At 60.2% G+C, this 27896-nt stretch overlaps 1 protein-coding gene across 7 annotated transcripts in view; it reads left to right on the plus strand.

Moving 5' to 3' along the window:
• Nucleotides 1-27896, plus strand: part of KCNQ1 (potassium voltage-gated channel subfamily Q member 1) — a 320726-nt gene that overhangs the window by 187334 nt on the left and 105496 nt on the right. Inside the window, exons 12-13 of one of the 7 annotated variants that reach the window (XM_064491999.1) lie at nucleotides 25772-25940; nucleotides 26099-26284. The exons of 4 other annotated variants lie outside the window; for them this stretch is intronic. In XM_064491999.1, the coding sequence (XP_064348069.1) occupies nucleotides 25772-25940; nucleotides 26099-26269 (340 nt within the window). In that variant the 3' untranslated portion in view covers nucleotides 26270-26284. Of the gene's footprint in view, nucleotides 1-25771; nucleotides 26285-26550; nucleotides 26745-27896 lie in introns of those variants that run through there. 2 more of the 7 variants (XM_064492000.1, XM_064491998.1) reach the window with 2 other exon arrangements.

Genomic DNA, 27896 nt, shown 5'->3' on the forward strand with positions numbered 1-27896 from the left:
GTCCTCACTCATGATCACCAGCTTTCCCCCAGCCTTTGGATTTGGGTTTTGCTTTTAATCCAAGGATGTTGAGCACAGGATGAAAAGCTGTCTTAAGCAAGTCCACTGAAAACAGCGCCCACCTCCTAGGAAAGAGTGACAAGGGTGTTGATGGGGATTTCATCTTGAAAACTGATTTTTGAAATCCTTGAAGCTGAGTTGACTTGATCTGACACTTAACCGAATCTGGGTTTTAACTGTGTACTGGGTGGGGGCACATCTCAAGGGTGGATAAATTCATACATGCCTGCTTCTATGTGATGGTGCTGACTGACCTCAGACCTTGAGATCCAGGACGCTCGGGTTTTCCCTGAAAGCCTGCCTCACAGTGAAACGCTGGGCAAGGCGTCTTTGTGCGGCTGTGTGGCCAGCTCTCCTTGGGGTCATGCTTCGAGCCAGGCCAAGGAGGCTGCTGCTGTCCATTTTGACACAGGGGTGGGAGGACGGTTCCGAGTCACAGGCGGGCCGCGTCCTCAGCCCTCACCCCCTCGCCGCACATGGGGCGCCGTCAATCAGCCAGCCTGCCCACCAGCCCGGCGCACCTGTTGTGTGCCCCCACCCCCGCCTCTTCTCTAGTCCTTTGGGGGAGATGGAGAGGAAAACAGCCCTAGACTGAGAGGGGTTTGTTGTCTCGTCGGGAGACAAGAGACACGTGGGAATTGGCTGAAGAAGCCTGTGAGGCTGGGAGGACTCCAGGCCAGCCTGCGGCAGACTGGGGGTTGCCAGGCTGGCTGGGGCGGGGGGAGGTGGGGAGCCTGGGGCTGGCCTGGGGCACGTGGGCAGAATTCGAGGTGGGGATGGCAGGCTCGGCTAGCTCCTCTCTGGGTTGTCGTGGGGCCTCTCCTGAGCCCAGGTCAGCCTGGGGGCTCCCTGGAAGCCCTGGGCTGTGGTGCCTGGCCCTTGTCACCTTCTGGGACTCAGGATGGCAGAGTAGGTGCGGGACAGAGAGCCCAGGCACCTGGTGGCCTTGACTCTGGCTCCCTTTGTGACAGAGGGCATCTGGTTTATCTCATCTGTACGTGGTAGGGGTGACCCAATGTTCCTCACGCTTCCTCCGGCACTGATACGCGGGGTTCAAAAGGTTTCCTCGCAGGCCTCTGCACCCGAGTGCACGCACGCACACACGCACACACAGCTGAAGAGAATTAGGCTCGAAACGTCCACTCGGCTTTTCTCTTGATTCTGAGGTATTTAGAATGGGGGTGGGGGATTAAGGGAGGAAGTTGCTGAGCTAATTCTCCTGCGTTTGCCAGCACAGAAGTGCAGATGGGGCCCAGAGCCCCGCAGCGTCCCGGGGGGAAACACCAGCCCTCCTCCACACAGCGCCCGGCAGGAGGGAGGGACGGTGGGAGCCCCTCACCCAAGTGGCCAGACGTGGCCAGGCCTAGCTGAGGGATCATCTGGGCTGCAGTGTGCCCTCCAGCCCTCCCCACCCTACAGCCCAAGGGCGGAACAGCCTCAGGCTGAGCCAGGTTCCCAGAGCTGCTTCCCTCCAAATCAGAGAGGCCCAGGGCCGCGTGGCCGCCTCGGCCCCACCTTCCCAGAAAGGACCCTCACCCACGCTGCTCTCTGCAGTGGACAGGAAGGCACAGGGGGACAAGGAGCCACAGGTATCCCTGGGCAGCCGAGGCAGTCACCAAGAAGCCTGCTTTTAAGGTCACATCTACCATCTCCATGTCCCCAGGGCCCAGGGGCCCCTCCCCGGTCCTCTTCCGTGTGCACAGAGCTGCACACAGCCCGCACCACTGCCGCTGTTCCGGGTCAGCCTCCATGACCCCATGCGCCTCCCTCCAGTGGCTTCTTTACCGGTCACAGGTCTCTGCTGACCCTGCTTCCCACGTCTTCATTCCAGAGTCTTCCTCCTCCTGTGACCTCTGCGTGCCTTCTACGTTCCACCCTACCCGTGGGCCGAATTCTTCCCCCGGTTCTTCTCCGCACCCACAGTGGCACACCCTCGTGTCCCCGCCCAGAGCTCTGTCCCCCGAATCTCCCCTTCTTGTGTCCTCCACTTCAGAGCTTAGCACCCCAGTGAGAATGGACAGATCCAGGGCATCCTGGGCTTCGCGGGCCATGTAGGGATGGGGTGCAGGGCACGTCTTTGGGGGTCCTAGGACGGTGCTGGTGAGGATTGGGCCTCCCTGCTAGAAAGGTCCCTTAGGCTGCTGATGGAGAGAGAACTGGACGGGGCCAGGAGGCAAGGGAGCCCAGGAGGGCCCTGGGGAGACTCGCCATTTCCCAATGAGAGAGGCAGGAGGCTGGACAGCAGGTGGTGGCCGTGGCGGTGAAAGGGGTAGCCAGGCCTCCTGCAGGAGGTGGCTTTGGTAGGACCCCGCAGCTGAGGACACAGAGGAGCTTGAGGTCCCCTCAGGATGGGTTTGGTGGGAGATTCAGAGTCAGTAGACAAGCCGGATGCTAAGAAACCTGTGGACGTGTGTCAGCCCCACCCCTGCCCAGCTGTGGTGAGGGCCCACGGCGCTGGGTGTTGTCCCTCCCCCAGCACGGCTCTCCACGCTACCCTTCTGTCCCTGCTACCGAGGGCCTGGGCCAGGGCACGAGTGTGGTGATGTGGGTCCTATACCCAATTCCAGGGTGGCCTCCATAGCACCCCTTCTCCAAGAGCAGTGCAGGAATAGAAGCACAGGGAGATGCCCTCAGACAGTTAAGCTGCACTAGGGTCGTCCTGGCCTTTTCTCATGGGCAGGTTTACCTTCCAGAATCGGGGGCAGCAATGACTTGATGCCAGATGGGTGGGGGGGGTGTCTCAAGTCGAGGTGGTCCTGATGAGTGGCAGCGCAGGGTGCGGGCCACTCCCTGCCCCAAGGGCAGCTGTGCCGTGTGTGTGTGTGTGTGTGTGTGTGTGTGTGTGTGTGTGTGTGTGTGTGTGTGTGTGTGTGTGTTTGGGCATTGCATAGCCCCGGCCGTGATGAGCCAACCCCGCTTCTCCCAGAGCCCCCGCTTCCATGAGGGTTAACCCAGCAGCTGTCTCCTGAGCACCTGCTCGGGGCCTGGTGGGATGCCAGGCGTGGGGGGCGGGAAAGCCAAGCCAGCCAGGCTCTGCCAGACCCGTCGCCGAAAGAGCCTCTTCCCACGGTGCGCCCCATCCCCGAGCACGTCCTCCCCCTGCTTCCTGCCGAGGCCCACCGCTTCCACAGCCACCACTCAGCCATCATCTCCAGGCCCTCCAGATTGGGTTGGCCCTGGGCCTTTGAGGACAGTGGCACTGCCAGGGCCACCCCAGAAAGTATTTTCAACTATCTCTCAAGTCCTGGGAAAGCTGTGGATGGGAGGCCCCACCCCTGCGGCTCTGGGGTTGCTGGTTGTTTTTGAACATCGAAGGGCCTTGGTCCATCTTGGTGATGAGGGCAGATATCTGCAGAGAGCCCACTGTCCCCTCAGCTCTGTGCTTGCAGAGGGTGAGGTGACTGCGGGAAACCCACCAGGCCCGCAGTGAACAGTGGCTACAAAGTGGTTGCCGTAAGGGGCCTCAGAGGGGGATGTTCTAACTGAGCCAGGCAGGATCAGGGGACGGAGGGAATTTGGGCAGAAGAGACAGGAATGAGAAGGAGGAGCAATCTGACTGGGGTGCCGTGTGGCTGTGTGGCTTGGAGACTCCTCCCTCCAAGAGGCAGGGCTTTTTCCTTCCCCATGACTTCGGTCTGGACTTGGTGATCTCCTCCTGACAAATGGAATATAGTGGAAATGACAGTGTGACTTCCAAGCCCAGATCATGAAGGGCATTGTGGCGTCCTTGTTTCTCTCACTGGGGTCAATGACTCTGAAAGAAGCCAGCTGCCATGCTGTAAGGATGCTCAAGCAGCCCTGAAGAGAGGGCCACTCAGTGAGGAACTGAGGCCTCTAGCCAACAGCCTCATGAGTGAGCCATCTTGGAAGTGGATCTTCCAGTCCCAGTCAAGCCCAGATGACCATAGCCCTCGCCAACATCCTGACTCCAGCCTCCCAAGAGACCCTGAGCCAGCACCATCCACTCACTCTTGGATTCCTGACCCTCAGAAATCTGTGAGATAATAAGTGTTTATTGCTTTGTGAACATCTGTGAAGCTGTGAGTTTAGAGGGTAATTTGTTACTCAGTAATAGCTAGCTGATACAACCACCCTTGCCAGGTTTAGTCAGGAAGGAGGGCTCAGCCTGCCTAGCAGATATTACCAGTGGTTGATGGCTTCCAGGAAAGTGGTATCTGGGTCCCGGGAGAAAGAGTGCCGTGACCAGACAGCAACGTCTGCCCCAGGCAGGCAAGTCATATTTCCGCTCTCTTGGAATTTGAATTCTGTCTCCCTGGCCGGTGGCTCTGGACCTGGGGTCCCCACTGAGAATCACACCCCGTGCAGGTCTCAGTCACAAAAACAAGCGATTTCAACTCAGTGGGTGGTCTCTGGGCAGCACAGAGCTGTTGGCGCCTGAGCAGGGGCTGACTCTGCGGCACTGTGCTGATGGTGGGGGAGGCTGATGGCTGGATGTCATCCAGCCACTGTAACAGGTGACTGCTTCTCTCCCAGAGGACATCCAAGTCCGGTTCTTTAGGACATGGGTAGGATGGAGGGCAGTGCCAACCTGTCCTCAGACCGTTGACCGCACCTCTCCAGGCAGCCTCCAGGACACCTGGGCACCAGAAGGCCTGGTCTCCAGGGTGACTTCTCGTCTGTCTGAGCGGGTCTGACCCCAGCCCACCTTGGAGGGCACCGACCTATTGTGCCCCCCGCTGCTGTGATTCTCCCTACCCGCCTCCTTTCCTGGTGCCCTGCTGCCGGGGGCTGGCAGTGGACCTGCACGTCTGTCCTTTTGCTTCCCGTGGGTACAGCTTCCTATTCCTTGGTTGTGTCCTGTGGGCCAGAGGATGGACCCTGGACTTGTCACATCTGCCCCACATGGATGGTTCTCAGGTGACCGAGGCCCGGGAGCAGCCTCGACAGCAGCTCTGTCCCACATGTGTTTTCTGTGCGTGGTCCTCGGTGAGCCCTCTCATCCGTCAGCCACAGGGAAAGGGGAGCAGGCACATTGGGGGGCTGGTGGAACGCGCTGTGTGGTGAGGAGTGGCACAGAGGGCCCCCCCCCCACTTTTCTGCTCTCCCTGGGCCCTTGGGAAAGTCCAATGCTGCTGGGGGGGGATTTTTTCTGCTCTGTGAGCGTCCACTGGAACCAAAGGCAGAAGAGGCGGGTATAGAACCCCAGAGGCCAGGTGTGTGTCTGCCTGGGCACAGACCCCACCCAGGAACCTTGCCCCCATCTCACAGGGCAGCCCCTGCCTCCAAGGTCTTGCTCACTGGCTGGTGTTCTGGGCCATCCACCTGTAGGTCCGGCTGGGAGCCCCCGTGAGGCTCTCCGAGCAGCCTGGACCCAGGAGAGATGGCTGGGTGCGGCCAGGGCCCCTCCAGTAGGAAGGTCTGTGTTACCTAACCAGCAGCTCGCAGTGGGCACTCTGTCAGGTCCAGGTCTAAGGGCTTTGTGACAGTAACTCGTCTGACCCTCCCACAGCCTGCCCTGGAGATGGGGACTCGGGTACAGGGAGGTCACAGGGTTTGCCAGGAGCCCCACAGGTAACAGGAGCCAGAGCCCGGCTCTGTGCCCAGGCATCCTGGGCTCTGTCTGTCCGTCCTTCCCTCCCGCATGCGGGACGGGGCCCTGCTCGCTTGGCTGGGTGGGGCAGCCGCATCGTGGGCAGAGCACTCACTGAACACCAGGGCAGTTGTGCCGCGGTCCACACTGGGCCCCTCGGGTGCTGAATCTGTGTGTGCCCAGCAGGGCAGGCAGTGTGGGCGGCCGACCCCCAGTGGTGCCAGCCCCTCAGGTCGTGCTCCTGCCCCTGAGGCTCCCCAGCAGACGACCAGGACTGGGGGCCCCAGGACCTCTACTCCACTTGACCACGACATTATTTTTCACAACACTGGGGAGGCCTCGGAGGACCCCTCCTCAGCAGGGGGAGGACCCTGACCCAAACTGGCCTCAGAACGGGCACTGAGCAGACTTGACGGGGACATGTTCCTAGAGAAGCCTTGCCTTTCTGGGGTCTTGGGCCGACCCGACATCAACCACTGGGGCAGCCAAGCTGAACCCGCCTGGCACTGTGTCGGGGCCTCACCTGGGTGAGTGGTCTCTGCTGGTGTTTCTCTCTTTCTCTGTGCTCCTCTTTTTTCTTTGGAACTTCCATTCAGGGTACCCCAGATCTCCGGGGAGGGGAGGCCAGTGGAAAATGGAGTCAGCCCGGGAGTAGGCGGCGTACCCCTAGGGAGGTCAGTACAGATGCCTCTGGGGGCACAGGTGGGCGGTGGCCTCCAGTTTCAGCCCCGGACCTAGATCTCAGGGCAGGAGGTGAAGCTTCATGCAGCAGCAGCTCCAAGGAGGCCGAGGCCCCAGTCCAAGAAGAGGGCCCGTTCTCCTTCACCCCACCCCACCCCCAGGTCCACAGTCAGGGCCAAAGCCCTCCTCGGGACAGGCCCATGGCAGCAAACATAGCATGGATGTGACACACTCCGAGTCTGACAGCAGGGGCGGCTCCAGCCACTGGAGAACATGCTTGGATTTACGTCCGCAGCTAAGCACCCGGTCACCTTTCCCTGCTCGGAGTGTAATCTTTTTTTGGAAGCCTTGCTGGAAAATCTGAATCTTGTGAGCCATCAGCTGTTTATAATCAGAGAAGCATATGTTTAAAAGAGCTGAGGGGCCTTATAAACTCCGTGTGCAAATTACCTTTGGGGCTGCCTGCTGCACCGCCCCTCCCTCGGCTGCCATCGCTGGCGCGGGGCGCCTCGCGCGGCACAGAATTTCTGGAACCCCGTGTGGCACGGGGTCTGTTTAGCTTTAGTCACGTCAGCTTGGCCCTGGAGCGTGGGAGCCTCCATCTCTGTTGCATGGCTTCCAGGCCCCCCACCCCCCCACCCCAGCTGCAGAGGACTTCTGGCTCTGTTCTTGGGCCTTCACATGAGAAATATTCAACCTGGGAGCCGTGCAGCAAGACGTGGGCAGGAGCTGGGTCCCCACGGCCTGTGGGGGCTTCCTGGGCTGGCCTGGAGTGGGGGGCTGCACTCGGGGCCCGCCAGGGTGCTGGGGTCCCGCAGGGTGATTTGCATACCTCGTGTTTTTTGGTTTTGATTTTTGTTTTTGTAACAGCGTCATTGAGATCGAATTCACATACCATACCATTCACCCGTTTAAAGAGTACGATTCGGTGGTTTTTATCACGTTCAGAGTTGTGTAACCTTCCCCACTGTCTAGTTCCAGAGCATTTTCAGCACCCTGAAAAGAAGAAACCCCACATCCTCTGGCCGCCACTTCCCATTCCCTCCTCCCACTCCCCAGCGCAGGCAGCCACGAGTCTGCTTTCTGTCTGTCTGGATTTCCTTGCTCTGGACACTTCACGTGAAGAGAATCACACACTCTCTGGCCTTCTAGCCTGGCTTCTTTCACTGAGCATCACGTTCTCAAGGTTCATCCGTGTCGTCGCGTGTGTCAGAGCGTTCTTCGTTTCTATGGGCAAATAATACTCCATCTAATGGCTGGACCACGTCTATTTATCCGTTCGTCCACTGGGGGACATTTGGGCTGTTTTCACTTTTCAGCCGTCATGAATAATGTTGTCACAAACATTCAGGTACAAGCTTTTTTTTAACAGGCGAGTATTTTCATTTAATCTTGGGTGTGCATCAGGGCGTGGGATGGCTGGGTCATAAAGTAGCCTAATGTTTAACCTTGTGAGCAGCCGCCAGGCTGTTTTCCAAAATGACTGCACCGTCTTATGTTCCCAGTAGCGTCGCGTGAAGGCTCCGACTCCTCCCCATCATCCTCAGCACTTGTTACTGTGCTCCTTTCACTTCCGCCGTCCTAGCAGGTGTGAAGTGACCTCTCACTGTGGTTTGGATTGTACTTCCCTGATGGCCAGTGATACTGGGCATCTTTTTATGTGTTTACAGGCCATTTGCATATCTCCTTCTATGAAACACCCAGTGAGATCTTTTGCCTATTTTTTGGTTGGGTCATTTACCGTTTCATTATTAAGTGGAGTTCTTCATGCATCCTAGATACAAGAGCATTATCAGGTAGATGGGGCCATCTTTTCATGTTCTTGCTGGTGTCCTTTGGCTCTCAAAACACTCACATTTTGATGAAGTCCAATTTACCTATTTTTTTCCTTTCGTTGCTTGTGTTTTTAGGGTTGTATCTAAGTTAACAGTAGGCAGGCCCAAGGTCACAAAGATTTATTCCTGTGTTTTCATCTAAGAATTTTCTATTTTAGCTTTTTCATATAGTTTGTGACCTACTTGAATCATTTTTGTAACATGGTGTGGGGTGGGAGCATAGCTTCATTCTTTAGCCTCTGGCAGCCACGAATCTGCTTTCTGTCTGTCTGGATTTCCTTTTTTTGGACATTTTACATGAGGAGAATCACACACTCTCTCGCCTTTTAGACTGGCTTCCCTCACTGAGCATCACGGTCTCAAGGTTCATCCGGGTCGTCACGTGTGTCATAGCTTAGCCTAGTTAACCCGGCACCATTTGTTGAAAAGATTCTTTCCCCGTTGAGTGATCATGGGCACCCTTAACAAAAATCAACTGACTCTCAATGTATGGGTTTGTTTCTGGACTCTCGGTCCTGTCCCGTTTTCTGTGTGTCTGTCCTTATGCTGGCACGCAAGCCCTGCCTTGGTCACTGTAACTTTGTAGTGACTTCAAAATCGGGGAGTCTGGGCCCTCCAACTTTGTTCTCCTTTTTCAAGATTGTTGAGCTGTCCTGGGCCCCTTGGCTCTTCCACGTGAATTTCAGCATCAGCCTGTCAGCTGCTGCGGAGGAACCAGCTCGGATTCTGAGAGGGACTGCACTGAGCGTGCAGGTGGGCTTCGGGGCTGTTGGCATCTCAGCAACGTTATACCTTCCAGTCCACGAACGTGGGGCGTCTTTTTTTTAGATCTTCTGTCAAGAACATCTTACGGTTTTCAGCTTTAATGTTTGCCTTTCTTTTTTGATCCCATGGGATTTTGTGCATCCGTGGCCCCACTGGTCCTGCCCAGCCTCCAGGTCCCTCCTCCCAGAGCCTCCCCACTGCTCCAGGCACCAAGGCTCCTCTCTCTGGGCTCCAGAGATGCTTCTCTGTGGTCTCGTTTAATTGCAGTGCACAGACTGTTGCCCTGGCCCAAGGCTCTGCGCAGCCTGCATTCCCACCTGGGACGTGCACTCTCCTCCCGTCTCTGGGAGCATTCTCGCGTCCCGGCGGGCTCCCTGAGTTACCCCTGACATTAAGACGCCATCACGCCCCTCACACGGCCTCTTTACATGCCTTGATCCTCCTCCACCAGTGTGAATGCTACCCCCAGACTGTGGAGGCCTGCGTGGCTCCACCGTCTGACCCACTACACACCCCAAGACTGGGCACGTGGGGTGGGAACCCGGGTGGGTCCATAGGAAAGCTGAGCTGTTTCCCGAGCGAGTCATTTTACCACCGGTCCCCGTGACTGAGAAATAGTCCTTAAATACCACGTGACGCATCTTGGGGCCTCCCCGCCAGGGAAGCAGGACTTTGGCAGCTTACAAAAGGAATTCAATTTTTCAAATTTCCTTTCAACTCAAGGGTCTCAAATCCAGTCTGCAGCCCTAGAGGGGAGGGTCCTGGCACTGCTTCTGAGGAGGGTGCCTTCGAGGGGAGGCGGAGGCAGCTCGTGGCGAGCTCGCCGGTGGCAGATGGCCGGGGCTGCTCACCTGCTCACCTGGGTCTGTCCCCTTGGACAGGGCTGGGCCGAGCTGTTTGGGCCAAGTTGGATTACCGTCAGCGGGTATGCCCGGCCTCCTTGGGTGTCTCTCCGTCTGTAAAAAGGGGAAATACCCCCGGTGTTTCCTGACCCCTAGAAAGGAAGGAAGGGGACCAGGTCCAAGGAGGCGGTGGTTTCTGAGTCCTTTGGAAACTAGGGAGGGGCTGTGGGCTCGTGTCTTTTTAAAGCCATGACGGTCACCCCCTGGCCTCCTTTGCCTGTCCATCCGCACTTACCGCACGCTTTCTGTGCACCTCGCCCTCTGCTCAGCTTGGGGACTGCGCTGTGGTGTGGATGGACGCCAGTGCTCCCTGTCTGCGTCCAGCGGGTCTGCCCGGCCTCAGGGAGCTCATTCCAGGGTTGCCGGGGCCAGGGCCAGAGTGGGATACCATGCTCCCTCGCAGCCCCCCAAGGCTGCAGGGAGGCTCAGAGCAGGGCTCCCCATAATCACAGTGAGGTGTTGTGGGGCAGAGAGCGGGACTCCCTTCCCACCTGCTTCCCCCAGGTCACCAGGCCAGACCGCCCCCTAGACAGGGCGTGGACAGGAGTCCGGGGGCCCGCACGCCAGGCTCCGAACCTCATCCCCCATCCTTCGTCTCAGGGGCGGGGGAAGGTGCTTCGGAGGCTTCTGTTCAAACGTGCAGATAGGGTGGAGGAGGCCTGCGAGGGGAGCCTCCCGGGCCTCGGGCCTGCCAGAGCCGTGGCCGGGAAGCCAGAGCCGCTGGGCTCCCGTGCCATTTCCACATGTGACTTTCTCGCAGCCTCCTGGCACGGGGCACACACATCGCCTCCTCCAGTCTTGGGCTGGACGAGGAAGGAGTCTCCGGGAAGATGGAAGGACTCCCACCCCCACCTCCCTGGGAGGCTGTTGTCAGAGCGAGGTCAGCTCCCTGGAAGACCGCCGGCTGTACATAGGGTGGGGTGGGCCACAGCAGTACGGATGGATCAGGGAACAGGGGCCTTGCTGTGCGGGCCTAGCCCTTGGCACAGGGGCACCCGGGCGCAGCAGGCTGCAGACTCCCCATGGTACAAACCACTCACGAAGCACTTGGTATCTGGGGATTTTACGTTTGGGAGGGATTAATGAGCCTCTGAAATGAGATCCCAGCCAGCAGCCAGGACCCTGCTGGAGACGCGGCTTCCGTGGACTGAGTGTGGGGAGCCCCCGCTCCTCCCGGCGCCCCGGGCCAGCCGGACCTGCATTCCGCTCCTCCTCCCGCCTTCTGGAAGCGTTCCCTGAATCACATTGTTCGCCGCTCTCCGTCGGTCCTTCTGGGCTCTTCCTCTGCTGCTCGCCATAAAAACGCTCCAGTCATCTTTTCCGCTGTGGTTTTTATTGTTTTATTTTATTATTCCAGCTATATTAAGTTGGGAAGAGCTAGAGAAACAGTTTCTTCTCCCCCAGACTCCACAAGTCGTAGCCATTGTAGATTTTAATTAATCACCCCTCCCTCCTGCTAATGTTTTACTTTCTCCAACTTCGCTTTCTTCCCCATAAACGGGGTTCAAGGACAGGAACCAGTGTTGCTCCCAGAGCTGGTCTCCGATCCCCCACTCCCACCCCATGAGAGAAGAAGTGAGCTCAGATCCTGGGTCAGCTCCGTTTCTCGAGGCCACGGCCACGGCACTGCTGGCCCCTGGTTGGGCTGGGCTGCAGTGGAAGCCAAGTGCAGGGTGAAGGCCTGGGGAGGAATCTGGGTTCTTTTGGCTGCTGGTAAGATTATCCATTAAATCCATATTCCTCACTGTAGAGTTCACGTATTCAGAGAATATCCCGTACCCTGGCCGTCTTACATTACTGCAATATTGCTTCCAGATGGGCAAACACCCACTCAGAGCCCGGCCCTGCGGATGCGACAGCCCAGCGTGCCGCTCAGCACCGCGCCTTTGTTCCCTGGGTCCCACTCAGCCCCTGCTCACTTGGGGGGCTCCGGTGTGTCCACACTCGGGAGGGGTGTTGCACACCAGACCTCTGGCCCCCGGCCCCACACGGGTGCCGGAGCCTCCCTGGGCCTGAGCTGTGGGGCCAAGGCTTCCTTCCTGAGCCTTTCCTGTTGCCGGGGCCTGTTCCACAGCCCTGGCCCCACCGCTGCCCGGGCTGGAGGAGTCCTGTTTGTCCACCCCACCCCCAAGGATAAATCAGACGGGAGCATTCGAGCATTCCGCACCTCCCTTCACACGGTCTGCACACAGAGGTCAGCCCCTCAGGCCCTCCCTGGCCCCTGCCTGCCCTCCCAGGCTCCTGAGAACTTGTGCCTGCTGGGCCGTGGTTCCTAGGCTTCCTCCTGCAGCTCCTCTGCTGGGGCTGAGTGTGCCTGGGGTGGGGCTGGGGTGGCCGGGTGGCCGCTCCGTCATCTGTGGAGACAAAGCCCTGCTCTTTGCTTCTGCTCATCTCCATGTCCCTGGGTCTGGGCACAGGGCCCTGACACTGTGAGGCCGAGGCAGAGTCAGCAGGGAGAGGGTCTCAAAGCCCCGCTGAGACACACATACTTCGTGTCAGCTTTCAAAGAGTGGCATTCCTTCCTTGAGCAAGGCAGTGATGCGGACAGATAGGCCTTCCCTGGAGAGTCCAGATCCCGGGGCCTGATGTCTGGTTCCCTCGCGACACGAGTCCTCCGGCTTGTCAGTGATGCTCTGTAAGGGAGCCCAGGGCAGGGCTGCGGGGACAGGCACTGCCCACACGGGGCCCCGGGTGTAGATGGGAGCGGGGGGACAGCAGAGCCAGCAGTCATGACGCTGAGGGACACTTGGGCCGGCTGGGCCCGGCACTCACACATCCAGGGAGCTCTCAGCTACATTCCGAACAGACCTGCCTGTGAGATTGACTGGCTAGGGTGCCCTCACGCTTTCCTAAAACCTCATGTCTACCTGAAAGCCATCAGCCTCCTGGGGTTGGGGTGCCCGTGTGGACCAGAGCTCTGGTGATTGAGTGGACAGGGGGTGGCCAGGTCAGAAACCAGGCTGATGTAAACCCTGAAACCACCCCCCAGGTCTCCTCCAAACCCCTCTGGTTGTAACCAATGGTGGGGAGAAGCTACGCTTTTTCCTGGGGGACCAACTTGGGGCTTGATTACCTGAGATAAAACAGGGCTTTGCTGATAACCTCAGGCCTGCAGCTTTGGGATTAATTCTCTCCTGTAAAAGCGAATTTCACAAGGTTTAAGACACCTTGGGGCCACGCCCTTCCTTGGACCTCTTGTATCCTCGGAGGGATGGGCCAGCTCTGTCGTCAGGTGCTGACCCCGCCCAGGGAGGTCGGATCCCTATTTCTCACCCACCTCATTTGTCTTGGTTGCCCACATTAATTGCTATTTGTATCACTTACAATTTTTCACATTTGGGTTGGTCGTAAATAATCCCAAAGCCATCTGCGCCCTCTCGGGGCCCTGCTCTAGCGGTCCTGCTGAGGAAGGGAGCAGGGAATAGACATGAAGCTGAGGACCTCCTCGGCCTCCTCAGACGGGCTCATCTGGGGTTCCGCAGAGACGGTTTCAGGCAGTGCTGCTATGTGGCTGGCTGGCCAAGCCTCCATGGTCAAAGACAGCCCAGTGGTCACCAGTGCCACGCACATGGTGGCGATCTAGGGGCCACTGGGGGTCCCTACTCCACAGACAGCCTTGTCTTTGGCCTCCAGGGCCAGCCTGGGGCTCCCAGGGCACGTGGCTGCCCACTCAGCTCCCAAGGTTGGACTCGGAGCAGCCTCAGTTCTGCAGGGCCTGGTGGATTTCTACTCCCCGCCTCCCAGAACATCCTGTCTATTCTGGATCCAAAGCAATAGTTCTATTTCCACGTTTAGAGGGAGCTGCAGGCAGCCAGGAGCTGGAGGTAACTGAGTCCCAAAGAGCGAGCCATGTCTGGGGATCACGCCCAACCTAAGGCCAGCAGCACAGCAGGGGTTCAACGTGCAGTGATTGAATGGGCTAGCAGCTCTCCATGGCAGGTGCAGAATAGCCCTGGCCCTGCACTTGTCAGGATGTCCGAGGTCCTGCTGAGTAACAAACAGCCCCGAGGATTTCGTTCCCTCTGCTTGTTTAATGCAGGCAGGCGGTGGGGCCTGTGAAGGAAGCCAGGCTGCTACCACAACCAGCCCTGGTCGCAGGCCAGGAGGAGGGAGAGTCTGGAAGGATGGGGTGAGGAGCTAGAGGCCTCTCCTCTATGGGGGAGGAAAGCACCAAAGTCTGTGGCTCGGGAAGCCGTACCCATGGGCCCCATGTTGGGACTTAGGCTGGCTTCTCTGGAAGGATTCTGGCCTTGACCGTCAAGGTGATGGTGTGGAACCCTCTGCGTGCAGCTACCTGGGGAGACCAAGAGTTCACATCATGCTCCATCACCTACAAGGCACGTGTTCTCAGACCTGACATTTACTTTTCTGAGGGTCAGCTCAGGAGCACAAGACCCCCCCCGCAGGGCCAAGTCTGAGCTGAAATGAGATTCGTGCGGCTGCAGTGCTCACCCAGGTCCCAGCACAAAGTGGGCCGTGGCTGGGGGGTTGTGCTGTTACAGGCCAGGCCGGCCAGGCCTTCTGTGGGGCCTCCCTACACCCCACGGGCTTGCAGGCACCAGCACCTTGTCCTGGAAGAGTTAATGATCAGCCAGAGCCCCTGCCCCCGACAGCAGAAAGAGCGGCTAGCTGGGGCCGGAGGCCCACTGGAAACCAAGCTGCCCCGGGGTCGGGGAGGTGGGGAGGGGGCCCCTGAGCCGAGTGCCCCCGCTTTCTTCTCGCTCCCTGTAGGGCAGACAAACACCCCAAGCCCTGCAGGGGTGCGGTGCTGGGGCTCTTCCCAGCACCCGGTCCCCTGGACTCCAGGGCTCTGGGTCACCTCGGGGAGAGTCAAGGCTGTTTGTAGGGCTGTTGGAAATCAGCGCACAGATCACCCTAAAAGTGAGAGCATTAAGGAGCTGGCCCACCAGGCATGTTTGACTGCAGTCTGGCCTTCCATTTGCAGGGAACTCAATTTCTGCAAAAATCTCCGTACTGGACAGCCAGCAGAAAGGGGACGTTGAAGTGGCCACGGTAGAGTTCCCCCCTCCCCCTCCCTCCTGACGTTCTGCCCTTTCCCCAGTCCTCCTCCCAGAGCACTACCTGCCCCCACCCGACCAGGCCCCACCAGGCCCCACTGGGGCCCAGGCAGGCGGAGGAGCCCTGGCGTTGGGGGAGGGGAGCTCCAGGAAGTCACAGCCCCCATCCCCCACCTCCCGGATTCAGGAAAGCTCCTCAGGCCGTAATGACTGGCCTCTTATTTTTTTCTGAACACAAGCTCTCGGAAGAGGGATGTCGGAAGTCCCTTAGGATGGCATCGGGGAGGCGACAGGCAGGAAAACTGCGTCTGAGGTGAAGGAATGCCAAGCTCAGCCTGGCAGGGGCTCAGACCAGAGGGCGCTCCCCAGGCCTGCCTGCCGTGGGGTCTCAAGGTCTGAGTGCCGGGGGCTGGTAGCTCAGGGGGACTTCCGGGGGCCATGGAGAAAGGGCTTCCGAAGTCTGGGAAGGGCATGAGTGCTGACGAAGCACGTCTTCCCGCTTTGCTTGGTGGAAAGGGCATAGCCTTGGTGCCCCGGCAGCACCTGGTCTGTGGAGTTGCTGGCTTCTCAAGGTGAGCCTAGGTTGACGGGCCAACATACCTGGCCTGGCTTAAAACCCTCGAGGACCTCCCCAGCCTTCAGGGTGGGACTCAGAACAGTGCTTCAGCCAGGGCCCCTCCTGACCCCCACCTTCCCCTCCCCCACTTCACCTGCCACCCCTCCACACACACACCTGTCCCGGCCACCAGAGCCCCTGGCTGGCCTCACACACAGTGACCTCAGCCTAGCCTGGCCTCCCGGCTGCCTGGCTAACCCCTCTCCTTTTCTCTTCGTTTCCACACCATCCTTTTGACTCACAGAAGCTTCCCGGACCTGTGATCACCCACTACGAGCTTTGTAAGGTGTGGCTCCCAGGACGTGGGTGACCGGAAAGAGGAAGGACAGGGATCGGCCAGCTCTAGGAGGCTGTAAGGCTGACTGTTCACTGTCAAGGAAACGAGGCCACCCAGAGACGCGGCTCCTGGGGCGCATGCACGGCGTGGCCCATCCCCAAGCCCCCGCGAGTCTCCGCATGGACGTGTGACCCGGCCGGTACCACTTGTGTGTGGGGCAGGGTAGCTGTGGTTACGGCACACTGAGGTGTTGGTGTCCTCCTGGTGTTGACTAAGTCACAGCCCCCTTGTAAGTGTCATCTACCCTGTCACCACCCCCCCCCCCGACCTTGAGTGCATTCTGGGGTCAGGAGGCCCTAAAGCCCCACCGGCCACCTGGGGCCTGTGTGCTTGCGGTACAGAACTGACCTCCTGTGTCCAGACTTCCTCTGCATCTCTCACCTGCCGCTCAGTGTGGATGCGAGGTCATGAATATGCGTGTCTAGCCATTGCAAGGGGTGGTGGTGGTTAATGCCATTGTCATGCGTGGCACACGCATCCCCAAAACTTGGGGAACACAAACCAAAATAAGTTGGGAACATTGTCTCTGCCTGAGAACCCTCGTAGTTTTGCCCCCACCGCCCCCAGCTCAGTATGGTGTGGGCTGAGTGGCAGCCTCATCTGGTAGCCCCAGACCCGAGGCCTGTTGGTGGCAAGCAAAGCTGGATGGCCAGGGACAGAGCTCTGGGTCATATGCTGTGTGGTTTCAGAGACAGACAGCGCAGCCTGGTTGTGACCTCTGGAGGCATCCCAATTTTGCATAATCTTCCGTCATGGAAAGACGGAAATGAACACAGATCAAATTCTTATCACAGATCTGTGACCAGGTCACGCACTCCTGTGCTCAATGCACCTGCGCCTGACCCCTCTTGGGTACAGACAGACAGTCTCACCATCTTCCGCACCCTGCTCCCAATCTGTCAGTCTCCCTTCATGCTGGGGTGGCCAAAGGAGTGGGGGTCGATCCCCAGACTGGCTGGAGGCCTGTAGGGTGACACTCCTGCCACAGTGGACACAGCACAGGAGCTGAACTTCCAAGCTGGTCACACCCAAGAGATTTAAGGACTCAGCACAGAGCGTGCGTCCCTGTCGTTTATTGTCTTCAGCAAGCATCGCTGTCTCCGGAAGGCTGGCCGCGTCCGGCAGAGTTGCACACGCAGGCATATGCTCCCTGGCTCGGCCGCCTTCCGGGGCCAGGCTGAGGTCAGGCCTCTTTCAGGCCAAGCCCACGCTGGCCTTGTGCGGGGACAGCTGAAGGCCAGGAGGAGGCCACTGGCCTTGGGAGAGCCTCCCAAAGCAGAGGCAGCCCCCTCGAAGGTCACCTGGCTGCTCTCTTCCAGGGGAGTGGGACCCATGGCTGGCCAACCCCAGCAGTGTGTTGTTAACCCCTGCCTGCCTGGAGCTCCCAGCTCCTGTCAGGACCTCCCCTGAACGCCCTACCTTCAGAGTAGCACTGAAAATGGGAGCAAAGGCATAAGCAGCCTCTGCCACCCCCACTTTGGCGGCCTGGCTCCCAGGACGTGAGGGCTGCGTGCCTTCCGGGGAGCTCCTGGGGTCTGCCTTGCAGCCTGGGGGGAGTTACGGCCCCGGAGCTTTTGGGGCAGTTGTCCATCGTTTTCCTCATTAAGTTGGGTTAGTTTGGGGTGGAGGCCTTGCTGGGAGTTGGAGACTGGCATAGACCCCCAAGGACCCTGGGGTTCGGCACTGAGGGATTTGAGGTGCTTCTTCTGGGTCTCCCCATCCCAGAGGCCAAGCCAGGGCCCCCCCCCCACCGCCTTCCAGAGCTTTCCGGCTTGGAGCCACTGACGGTCTGGCACCTGCAGAGGCCAGGCTCAGATGCGAAAAAGGGGTTTTGTCTCTGGAAGCTTATAAAGAGTTAAAAAAGGCAGGGAAGGGGCCAGCGGGGGCAGATTCAGATTATCCGTTCTGCCAGGCCGGACCAACTCCAGGGAGACAACGCGATAAGTTACAAAACATCCAGCAGCACCCACGACCAATTTCTTCCCCTGTCCTGCCGAGGAGGCCGAGTTAAAAGGCAGTGCTTCGGGGGTTGAAAGGCTCCCCGCTGGGTCTGCGCTCAAGGGCCCCGGCCTTCCCGGCCTTTGTTTGAGAGCAGCTAATCAGCCGGCTCCCGCTGGGCGCTGTGAGGGCCGCGGCCCGCCGGCCTGGGAGCGATGGCAAACCTCTGTCTCCAGTCACCGAGGCCCGAGGGTGTGCCCGGGGCTCGATGTGAGTGGAATTAGCAGATTGCATCAAGAAATAGTTTTAGGGATTTACATTCCGGTGGTGGAGAGTCTTCTCGAGGCTTTTCTCCTGCGTGGAGGGTGGGAGCCACCCCACAGAGTGGGATGGGGGAGGGGGCAGGCCTTGGGGGTCACCATCCCCCTCCCCATGGCGCCTTTAAGAGGACCCCCCTCCACTCTGCTGCGTGAATAGTGGCGAATGGGGCAAGGTGGTCGTTCTCCCGGGCTGTTTGCCTTCCCCGCAGCTGCTGGGGCGGCCCCCCCAACCTGGCCAGATGCTGGCCGGGCCTCCGAGGAAGCACCAAGCTCACCCAGAGTCATCTGTCTGTCTCTCTGTCTGTCCCCCAGTCCCTTCCGAGGCCTCTATCCCCTCCTCCAGCTAAGGGAGGCCCTGTGGTGGGCTAGTCTTGGGTGGCCCATGGGACCTGACTCCACTGCCCTCTGGGGACACCCTTACTCTAAGCCCGAGGCCTGGCTCCATCCACATCACCCCCAGGAGACGCCCACTGAGGGCTTCCCGTCACCTTCTGTGGCCACCTTGGCCTCCACGGGGTCTCACAGCCAGACGTCCTGCGTGAGTGGCCGCTGCCCACAGGCAGCACACAGACAGCCTCCTGGGGTCCTGCCAGCACAGGGTGTGGGGAGCCCCGCACCCCCGGAGAGTGGGGCTGGAGCCTGAGGCCCCCACCTGGGCGAGTCTGGGAATAGAGGCAGGGGGAGCCTGTCCCTCAGAGCTCACAGGTGACATGACACATGAGGGTGGCAGGTGAAGAAGAGCAGGTGGAGTGAGGGCAGGAAAGGCCAGCAGGCAGCTGGGCTGGGGCTGGGTGTGACTCCCCAGCCCATGGTGACAGGCTCTCCACCGAGGTGACAGCTGGGCAGGGCAGGGGGCTGTGAGTGTGGACTGTGGGAGCCCTGGAGAGGCCATCTCAGCCCAGGGCCCTGAGGGAGGGCTGGAACAGGCTGGACTGCTGAGTCTGGGTCCTGTGGGTGACAGAGACCTTGGAGGGCTATGAGCGAGGGGGTGACTATAGGCAGAGCAGCTCTGGGTGCGCCCTACCTCCTGTCCTGCAGGGCAGGCATGGCCACTGGCCGAGCCTGGCACCCACCTGTGGTGCTCCACGTGCCACGTGCCATTAGCACTGTCACCATTGTTGTTTGAACAAGCACTGGATCACAGAGTCCCGGGAGCCTCCCAAGGGACACTGGGCATGCGGGACTCTTCGGGGGGCACTGGACACGTGTGAACCCACCCAGACCAGGCTTGATCCCAGCTCGGGCCCTCGGGACCCCCAGCAAGTCTTTTCCTCTCTGAGCCTTCTCTGTCATTTAGAGTGCAGTGACATCCTCCTTGCTGCTGGGGGGGGGGGTGGCACAGGTGAGAACAGGTGGCACTTTTCACGTGCCTACCACATGAGGACAGCCCAAGCTTGATCTGGCTTGTAGCTCTGTCCCTGGTGAGCCAGCGGTACCTGGAAACAGTGCCATGCAGGTGAAAGACGAGGCTGAAACTCAGAGAGGCAATGTGCAGTCAGCTTTGCTGCAAAACAGATTGTTCCCGACTCACACGGCCAGGCCCGCACTCCAGAGAGTGGAGAGCCAGCTTCCTCCCCCTGGATGAAGACTGCGAAGTCTCACGGCAGATGGACATCCACAGGCGTGGGAGGGGTTGGCCGCCCTCCCCATCTGCTGCAGGTGTGAAGGAATTCACTCTTTTCGCTGGCTGAAGCAGAAATTTAAACCGTGCTCTCTGCGTCTGACCCCGAGCCCTGTCCCCATCACCACCTCCACACACAGCCTGCTCAGGGGCCCCAGCCTTCTGATAGAAAACCACACCTGCACGGGACGCTCCAATAAAGTCACTGGGGAGCCACGGGCAAAGAGTTCAGGAAGGAAAGACAGAAAGAAAAACACGCACACATCAGGCTCGGATGATACACGGTCCTCCCACAGGCTCAGTATCGCTTTTCGGTGTCACCTTTCGGTGTGGAGCCATTTACCCCATCAGGGCGGAGAGCCCGCTCCACCAGGTGACAGTCCTAAATCCTTGGGAGCGACAGCCGCCCTCCCGCCTGGGTTGGGTTTCTGCCCAGGGGGACGGGGCTGGCAGCCGGGGTCCCAACACGCCAGCCAGAGGGCTGCCCGCTAGTGGCCGGGTGTGTGCGGGGTGCTGGGGGCTAGGAGCTGGTGGCTGCCCTCGGAGTGGGGAAGGTGAAGGTTTGCCCCCCAGAGGCCCCCAGCCGTAGCCCCTCCACCTCGGCACCACACCCCCAGGTGGTCCCTCGGGGAGAAGGGCAGGGGGAGCCGGGGGCCCCTGGTGGAGCAGGGCCTCTAGGCCAGGCTTTGGGCCTCAGCACAGAGCTGGGTCCATGCTGCCCTGCCACTCGCCAGCTGCACGATCCTGAATAGGATACTTCAAGGCCCTAGCCTCACTGTTCCCAGCCCTGAAGCGGGGGCGTGTTGTCACTGTCTCAGGGAGCCAGTGACTGATCCAGTAACCTACATGGAAATGGCCCATGAGAAGCATCACACTGGAGTCCATCGTGTCACCCAGGCACCTGGTCTGTTCAGGAACAGTCAGCGAGCCCAGCAGTCAAGCGTGAGATTAGTTGAAAATTGTGGACCATCTGCTGAACCCGGGCTCCACCTGCTCCTGCCCCAGTTCAGCTCTGGGAGTGTGGGCCCGGCAGGGCCAAACCAGTGAAGTGGAGGCGGGAGAGCCCCACACGTGGGCAGAGGCCGTGGTGGCGGATGGGTGGTGAGTTGCGGGGAAGCTCCACGTCCATCCCCCGTCCCAGCCCCAGGGCCAAGGCAGGCTCATTGTGACTGAGTAAGGAAGTCATCTCTCTCCTTTTGAAATCTTGTTGACTGATTAGGCTGCAGTAAACGGTGCTGACATGGGAGGGAGGGACGGACAGAGAGAGGAAGGAAGGAAGGAAGGAAGGAAGGAAGGAAGGAAGGAAGGAAGGAAGGAAGGGAGGGAGGGAGGGAGGGAGGGAGGGAGACAGAGAAAAGGAAAACAAAAAAAGAGAAGGAAAGAAAGCGCAATCACCACGAGAAGCACCTTGGCTCCTCCCGGGAGACGGTGCCGCCCACCTAACAGCTTTCACAGCAGGGACACCCTGCCCTTCGCCTGTGTGGGCCCCTGAACTGCTCTCTGAGTCGCCCCATGTTTAGCTATGGCTGAGAAAGCACCTTAGCGAAAGGGTCCCTGGGTTCAGAGGGCCTGCCCCCAGGACCCCAGGCCAGTTTTGCCCTTGCCCCTTCCCAGACGCTCCCCTGCAAGGCCAAGCGCCCCGGGCTCCGGACCGCACGGCTGGTTTCCCACGTCCCCAGCCGAGGGGGGTCTGGGGGAGGCGGGGGATTGCTGGCCTCTCTGAAACTGGGCAGCTTGCGCAAACGCTGCCTCCCCTGCCCCAAGTGCCGGTCACCTGCCCGGTTAATCATCCTGGGGCCCTGAGGGTCAAGGAGAGGCGGGAGGCCCACTCCTCGCTTCTCAGATTCTGCTGAACTGACTGAAACCCTAACCTTCGGGCTTCCCCACTAATTTGTGATAAGGCCTCGCCAAGAAAAACAGCAGGCGAAAGACCCCTGATTCCTCCACGAATTCCAGAGCGCTTGGTTCACTGTAGCAGGGAAGGGGCCCCAAGGCGGCTGTGCGTGCACAGCCACCTCTGTGTAGGTGCAGGGCTGGGGACGGCCCCTCGGGAGCGGCTAAGGAGGACCACCTGCCCGCTCCGAGGAGATTGCTTCCAGCTGGCGGGGGCAGGAGGCCAGGGTGGGTCCCGCGGTGGCTTAGGCTGGGCTGCAATGCTCACGTGATGTGCGTGTGGACGTGGCCAGCTGGGGGGGGGGGGTGTGCATGTGGAGGCTTGTCCACCCGGGCTCCAGACCTGAGGGGCCCAGATGGATTTGGAGGGCCCGCTAGCACCTTGAGCCTGGAAGGCAGTGGTGCCTCTGAGTGAGGGACAGGGTCTTCCTGGAGGTGAGCCTCAGGCCAGCAACAGGCTTTCACAGGGCCCAGACACCCCACAGGAGGTGGCCACTGCACCCTCAGAACTGGGGAAACTGAGGCCTGGGGCAGAGAAGCGACCCGCTCCAGGTCAGTCACTTCCCAGCCCCACCCCACTGTGACTCTTGTGACAGGGTGGCGGCTGCCAGGAGCCCAGAGGGGCTCTGGGCGGGACTGTGGTGACGAGCCTGTGGACCGAGGCCAGAGGTGGCCAAGGCCCGTTCCCTGGAGGGAGGAACATTTTTCGATATTTCTTCCCCAAATCACATTGTGTCTGTGTTGGCCTGAATAGGAGCTGATTTCAACAGGGACAAGTGGGACGTCGCAGCACTGGCTAGTCTGCCTTCCCCCAGAACGCGCCCCTCCCTCCGCACAGCGGGCAGCCACCCTGCTCTGGGCAGAGGGGGCACCCCTCTTTCCTGCTGCCCTAGCCCCAGGGTCAGCTCTGCCCGTCTGGGGGCTCAGGGAGAGCACCCAGGCCCCTCCCCACCAGCTCCCAGCAGACATCCCTGCTCCTTAGAGAGAGACAGACACAGTCACCCCCACACACTGGGCTCCCCGCACCCTGCCCCCAGGCGGGGGTTAGCCTGAACATGGAGGTCTGTGGGGGGCAGGGGACATGTGAGCCACTCGTCTGGGGGCTCTGGCTCTGTGCTCCCAGCTCCCATCCCCAAGTGGGTCCTACCAAACCCTGTGTTGGTCTGTAAAACATCCTGGCAGAAAAGCCTGTGCCTGCCTTCTGCTCTGTTGGATTTGCTTCAAATTCTGAAGCCCAGTAACCCTCCGTCCAAGTCCAAGCAAGGCAGTTATTATACACTAGACTCCAAGAAGGACGGTGGGCCCCCAGGACAGCAGGGCTCTGGAGCAGCAGGGGGCTTCCAACTGTCCATGCCTGCAGATGCTGGGGGTGAGAAGGCCACCTAGGGGATGCAGGGGGCTCTGGGCAGACACACAGGATCTGAATCCCAGCTGGCCAGGACCTGGGGGCTCACAGCTTCTCTGAGGTTCCGTTTCCTTATCTGTAAAGTGGAGATAATGCAGGGTAACTGTGTAGGGGACAGGACTCCACGGAAAGCAGACGCACTTTGGGATTATCCATGTGTGGGCGGGGTGTTGGGAGCCATGGGGCCTCCTGCAGGAATCCGGGGCTAATGTCCCTGCAGCAGTCCTGCCCTGACTCAGGGTTGGGTGCGGGGTGGGGGAAGTGGCCGGAGAGCAAAGGTCGAGTAAATAGTTAACCTTGAGGAGAGGAGCAGGGACCCAGGATGGGGATCCAGCCAATGGCGAGACCCAGGCCCAATGAGGAAGGCCCAGGAAAGGGGCCTGGGACGCAGCCTGCTGCGACCAGCCCCCAGGGGCAGAGCGAGCCAGTGGAGGGGCCGTGTGGTCTGGAAGGGTGAAGACAGCGTCCAGGATGCAAGGACACGCCAGGGGAGACACACCTGGCTGAGCCCAGCCCGCGCCTTGTTCCCTCTATGAAGGGACAGAGACACTGCTGGGCATCACAGTGCAGGCAGAGGGGCTCCCCACATCCCCTGGGACCCTGCTTTCGTCACGTCCCCTCCCCATGCCTGGGTGCCCTGGCTTCGTCCTTGCTCCTGTGTTCCTTCCAGCTCATTCCCGCCCCGCCTCTGCGTGGGTACCCATCCAGGTCTTCCAATGGCCCTGCCTCTGCCACTACCCACGCTGGCGTCTCCTCTCCCGGCCCCTCCGCCCTCTCTTCTGCTTTGACTCTGACTGTGGCTCCGCACAGTCTTCCCGTGTGTCCCTCAACCCCCAGGGTCCGTTGTCTCCTCTGCCTCAGAGGGGAGTACCCTGGGGCCGGAGTGGGGGGTTGGGGGGACTCTTGTTCCCGCTCATCATGGTCCGAGTCACTTCCTCCTAGAGATTCTAAAACCATGCTGAGGTAGCCCATTGGCAGAGCTGAGCCTTGGGGAGGACAGGGCAGGGGCTCAGGTCCAGGCAGAGCCCAGTGCGTCCTCCCAGAGGCTGGCCCCAGGGAGACAGAGATGGCTCATCTGGTCCCTGAGGGCGTGGGAGGGGCGTCCCAGGGGGGCCCCACCAGAGCCGGCAGCTGGCCGGCCCGGGCCCAGGGCCTTGGCAGTCCGGGTCGCTCCGCGCCTCCCCAACCCCTCGCCACCCTGGAGGGCCGGCCTCTATGGATGCCGCCGAACCACCAGAAACTTAATCTATTATTACATAGGAACTTCTGTGAAGTCGGGGGTCTGAACACCCCAGAAGTGTTTGCCTGATTTGGGGCCGATAGCGGTGATTAATGCCGGCGATAAGGTGTTGATGGGTTCTGGGGGCCGCTGTAGACACAGGGGCTGTTGTGCACGTCAGGCTGGCAACTGTGCTCCCCAGAACAATGGCCCATTTATCCACCACGCTGCCTGCCACCCGCCCGCCCTGGACAGGCACAAAGGGTGCTTGGGCCAGGGACCCCTGAGCCCGGCTCTCCTCAGGGGCAGACCCCAGGGGCAAGAACTGTCCCGGCCTGGAATCTGCCCCTGGCACTTCTCCTCCCTGGAGCATCCCAACAGGGTAGAGCCGCACTGTGGGTGACAAAATTCCGTAGCCACACCTGTAACATGGGCTCATAAATTTCCCATGCCATAGAGCTGCCAGCAATCACATTAGATCAAATACACTAGTCCTTCAGGAGAGATGTGTGTGCGTCTATCTGACCAATAAGGACACCTGCTCCAGCTGCAGGACTGGAGATACACAACTGACACAGATTGGTGCAGTGTTGACACAAAATTGACACGATTAACCTGCATGGACACAAAACTGATACAAATCAACACAGCCTAGAAGAGCCAGTATTCCGAATGGGGAAGAAGGACATCACAGGTGCACACAGAAGTGCGTTTAGCTCTTCTTTATTTATTGATAAGTGCTCGGGAGGAAAACAGAAGGTAGGCAGGGCTGGTACTGACGCGGAAGGCGCCTGTCCCATGTGGGTCAGAGCATCTCAGGGAGACGACGAGGGCCTGGCCCAGCCCTGATGGTAACGGAGCCGAGGATGGACTGTGGAGGGGCAGAGGCAGACCTGGGCGGCCAGTGCTGCTGGCAGCTGGACCATGTGGGCGAGGAGGGAAATGGTGGATTTTGAGGCTATTTGGAAGGGGAAGTATTTTAGTCTCCTGTGGCTGCTGTAACAAATTCCCGAGAACTTTGTGGCTTTAAACAACACAAATGTATTATCTCATAGTCCTAGAGGTCCGAAGTCCAACATGGCTCTCCCTGGGCTAAAATCAAGGTGCTGATAGGGCTGTTTACCTCTGGAGGCTCTGGGGAGGAATCTCTTCCTGGATTTTTCCAGTTTCTGGAGGCTACCAGTCCCTTGGCTTGTGGCCCCTTCCTTGCAGCTCTCTCACCTCTGCTTCCATTGTTTCCTCCTCTCTCTGACTCTCCTGACCCCTGTTTCCCTTGTGAGGAGCACAGGGTGCACTACAGGAGCTGGAAGGGGAACAGCGTGGCTGGTGGGGCAGTGGGGGCAGACCACAGGTGCCCAGGAGGCCCCAGCAGGGAGATCGATGCTGTCCTCAGGTGGCAAGTCCTGGCATCAGGCCTGCGTGGCCAGAGTTGCTCTGATTTGCCCCGTCACAGTGGAGGCAGATTAGGGTGGGGGCTGCCAGAGGGGCTGGGGGGTGTGCAGCTGTGGTGGCGTGAACGGGCAGAAGCGAAGAGGGAATGGGGGCTGGAACCAGGCCTCGGAGGCCGTGGACAGGAGCTGGGCAGGACGGACCAGAGGTTTCCCTGGTAGGACTGGCCATGGGGACCAGACACCCAGCCGGGTGCTTGGCTGCTCCGGGAGCTCAGCCTTGTTACGGGAAAAGGAAAGAGGCCTTGTCACCATGTATTGCAAGCAAACACCTACTTCCGGCCGGCAGCTGAAGGCAGACCGGGCAGGTCCTGCGCCGAGTGGGGAGGAGGTAGGTCTGGCTGGGGGTCCTTGCTCTTCCCAGCAGGGGAGCTACACCCACACCTGCAGCGGTAGCTCAGAGCTCCCCAGTCTGAGGGCTGCTGCAGTCCCCACGGCCTCAATTGGTTCTGCAGGGCGTCACCACGCATGCACCCCATTGTCGTGCAGAGAGCAATACTGGAATGCCCTCTTCCCACGCCCGAATGCCGGGCCCTGGTGAGTCTGGCACATTCCAGCTGCGTGTCAGTGGGGGGAGTCCCAGGAAAGGGAGCCAAGGCCGCAGGATGCCGCCTCCACGCCGGGCACAGAGCGGGGACACCAGCGAGGCTCCCCTGGTGATCATCCAGCTCCAGGTGCTTGCCAGGTGGGGGACCTCCTCTCTTGTCCTGTGTCCCCTTCTCAGCTCCAGGCAAGCCCCTCTGGTTCTACTTTGTGTCTCAACGGCCCAAGTAAGACCTCACTGTGGCCCTGAGCAGCCTGCCTTCCCCGGGGACCCTGCAGCCCTGGGGGTCGGGGCCCTGGAATCCCCGGGAGTGCACACGGGGGAGATGGAGACGGCGCAGGTCAGGGGGCATGAAGTGCGCGTTCGGCAGGACTGGGGCCCACCCTCTCCCTTCCAGCCACCCTGACACAAGGCCAGCCAGGAGGCCTCTGGTGACACCATCTCTTCAGAAGCTGCGAGAAGCTCTTCCCCAAGGCCACCTTTTTCACCTCACAGCCCAGCGTCTTCTGGTTGAAAGGCGGTTGTGAGGAGGGGGATTCACTCGAATAAAGTAGGTCACTGGGCTGCCTTCTCACGGATGTTACCCCAGAACAGCTATTCAGCTGGACCTCAGGCCGGCCATCCTCGTTGCCCTGGGTGTGTGTGGGTGTGTGTGGAGGTGAGCAGGTACCCTCTCCCATCCCTCCCCCCACCCCAGTCAGTGCCCAGGTAGGAGGCACTGTCCCGGCCCAGCCCATCTCCAGGGCTTTCTCCCCGGGAAGCCAAGGGCAGGCAACGACACCAAGAGGAGGCCTGGTGGGGGTGACGTGGGGGCACCACCCCTGAGCCCAGGACATGGCAGGACCCAGTGTCCTTCCTCCCCCCGTAGGAGGAACAGAAGACCAGGCTCGGGCTCTAGGTCTTTGCCCTTCAGGGTGCTGAGATCAGGGAGGGCCAGGAGTGCCCGGGACAAGGCCCCGTCCGGGATGTGCTCACCCCACAGACGCTTGGCGGATGCCTGCAGCGTGCCAGACACCGTTCTAGAAGCCGGGCTGCAGCCGGGAGCTCGTGGCGCCCTCTGCTCCTGGGAGAGGGTGGCCGGCTGGCCTCAGCCCACTTCCAGGTCTCTGCACAGCTCTTGCCCTGGCCTCCCCGATGCCCAGACACCATGGTCAGCACCACTGCATTCGACCAGTGAGCAAACCGGTGCCTCACTGGCTCCCTCCCTCCAGGCACTGGGCTGCGCCGCGGGGCCTGCTCTCCCCAACTTGACGTCTGCCCCACCATCGGGCAGACTCCTGGCTTCTCTGCCCCTTGCCTTTGCCGGGAACCACCATTCAGACCTTGCCTGGCACCTTCCCGCCCTGTGCCAAGGCCCAGAGGGGCTGTGGGCGACCAGCACTACAGCTGGGAGCGAGCACAGGGGCCTGAGGCACCGGTTGCTTCCGACGGGGCCCGAGGGGCGTCTGACCTTTCCGGCCACGGGGCAGCAGTTGCGTGAGCACGAACAATCGCCCCAGTGTGCGAGGCACAAGCGGCCTTTTCTTCCTCACCAGGCCAGCGCACACAGCTCCCAGCCTGGCTTTCCTTGAACAAACATATTTATTGTGGCCGCCACCGAGGGCCTCGCCTCACAGCCGGAGCCTGGGGGCCCCTGTCCCACCCACCAGGGCCTGGGGAGGGGACCCCTGCCCTGACAGTCTCCTCTCCAGACCCCCGGCCCCCCAGGCCCCAACCCCGCCGTGCCCGAGGCAGGGTGGCTTC

The sequence above is a fragment of the Camelus dromedarius genome, chromosome 12 (genome assembly GCF_036321535.1).
Source record: "Camelus dromedarius isolate mCamDro1 chromosome 12, mCamDro1.pat, whole genome shotgun sequence".
Classification (NCBI taxonomy): domain Eukaryota; kingdom Metazoa; phylum Chordata; class Mammalia; order Artiodactyla; family Camelidae; genus Camelus; species Camelus dromedarius.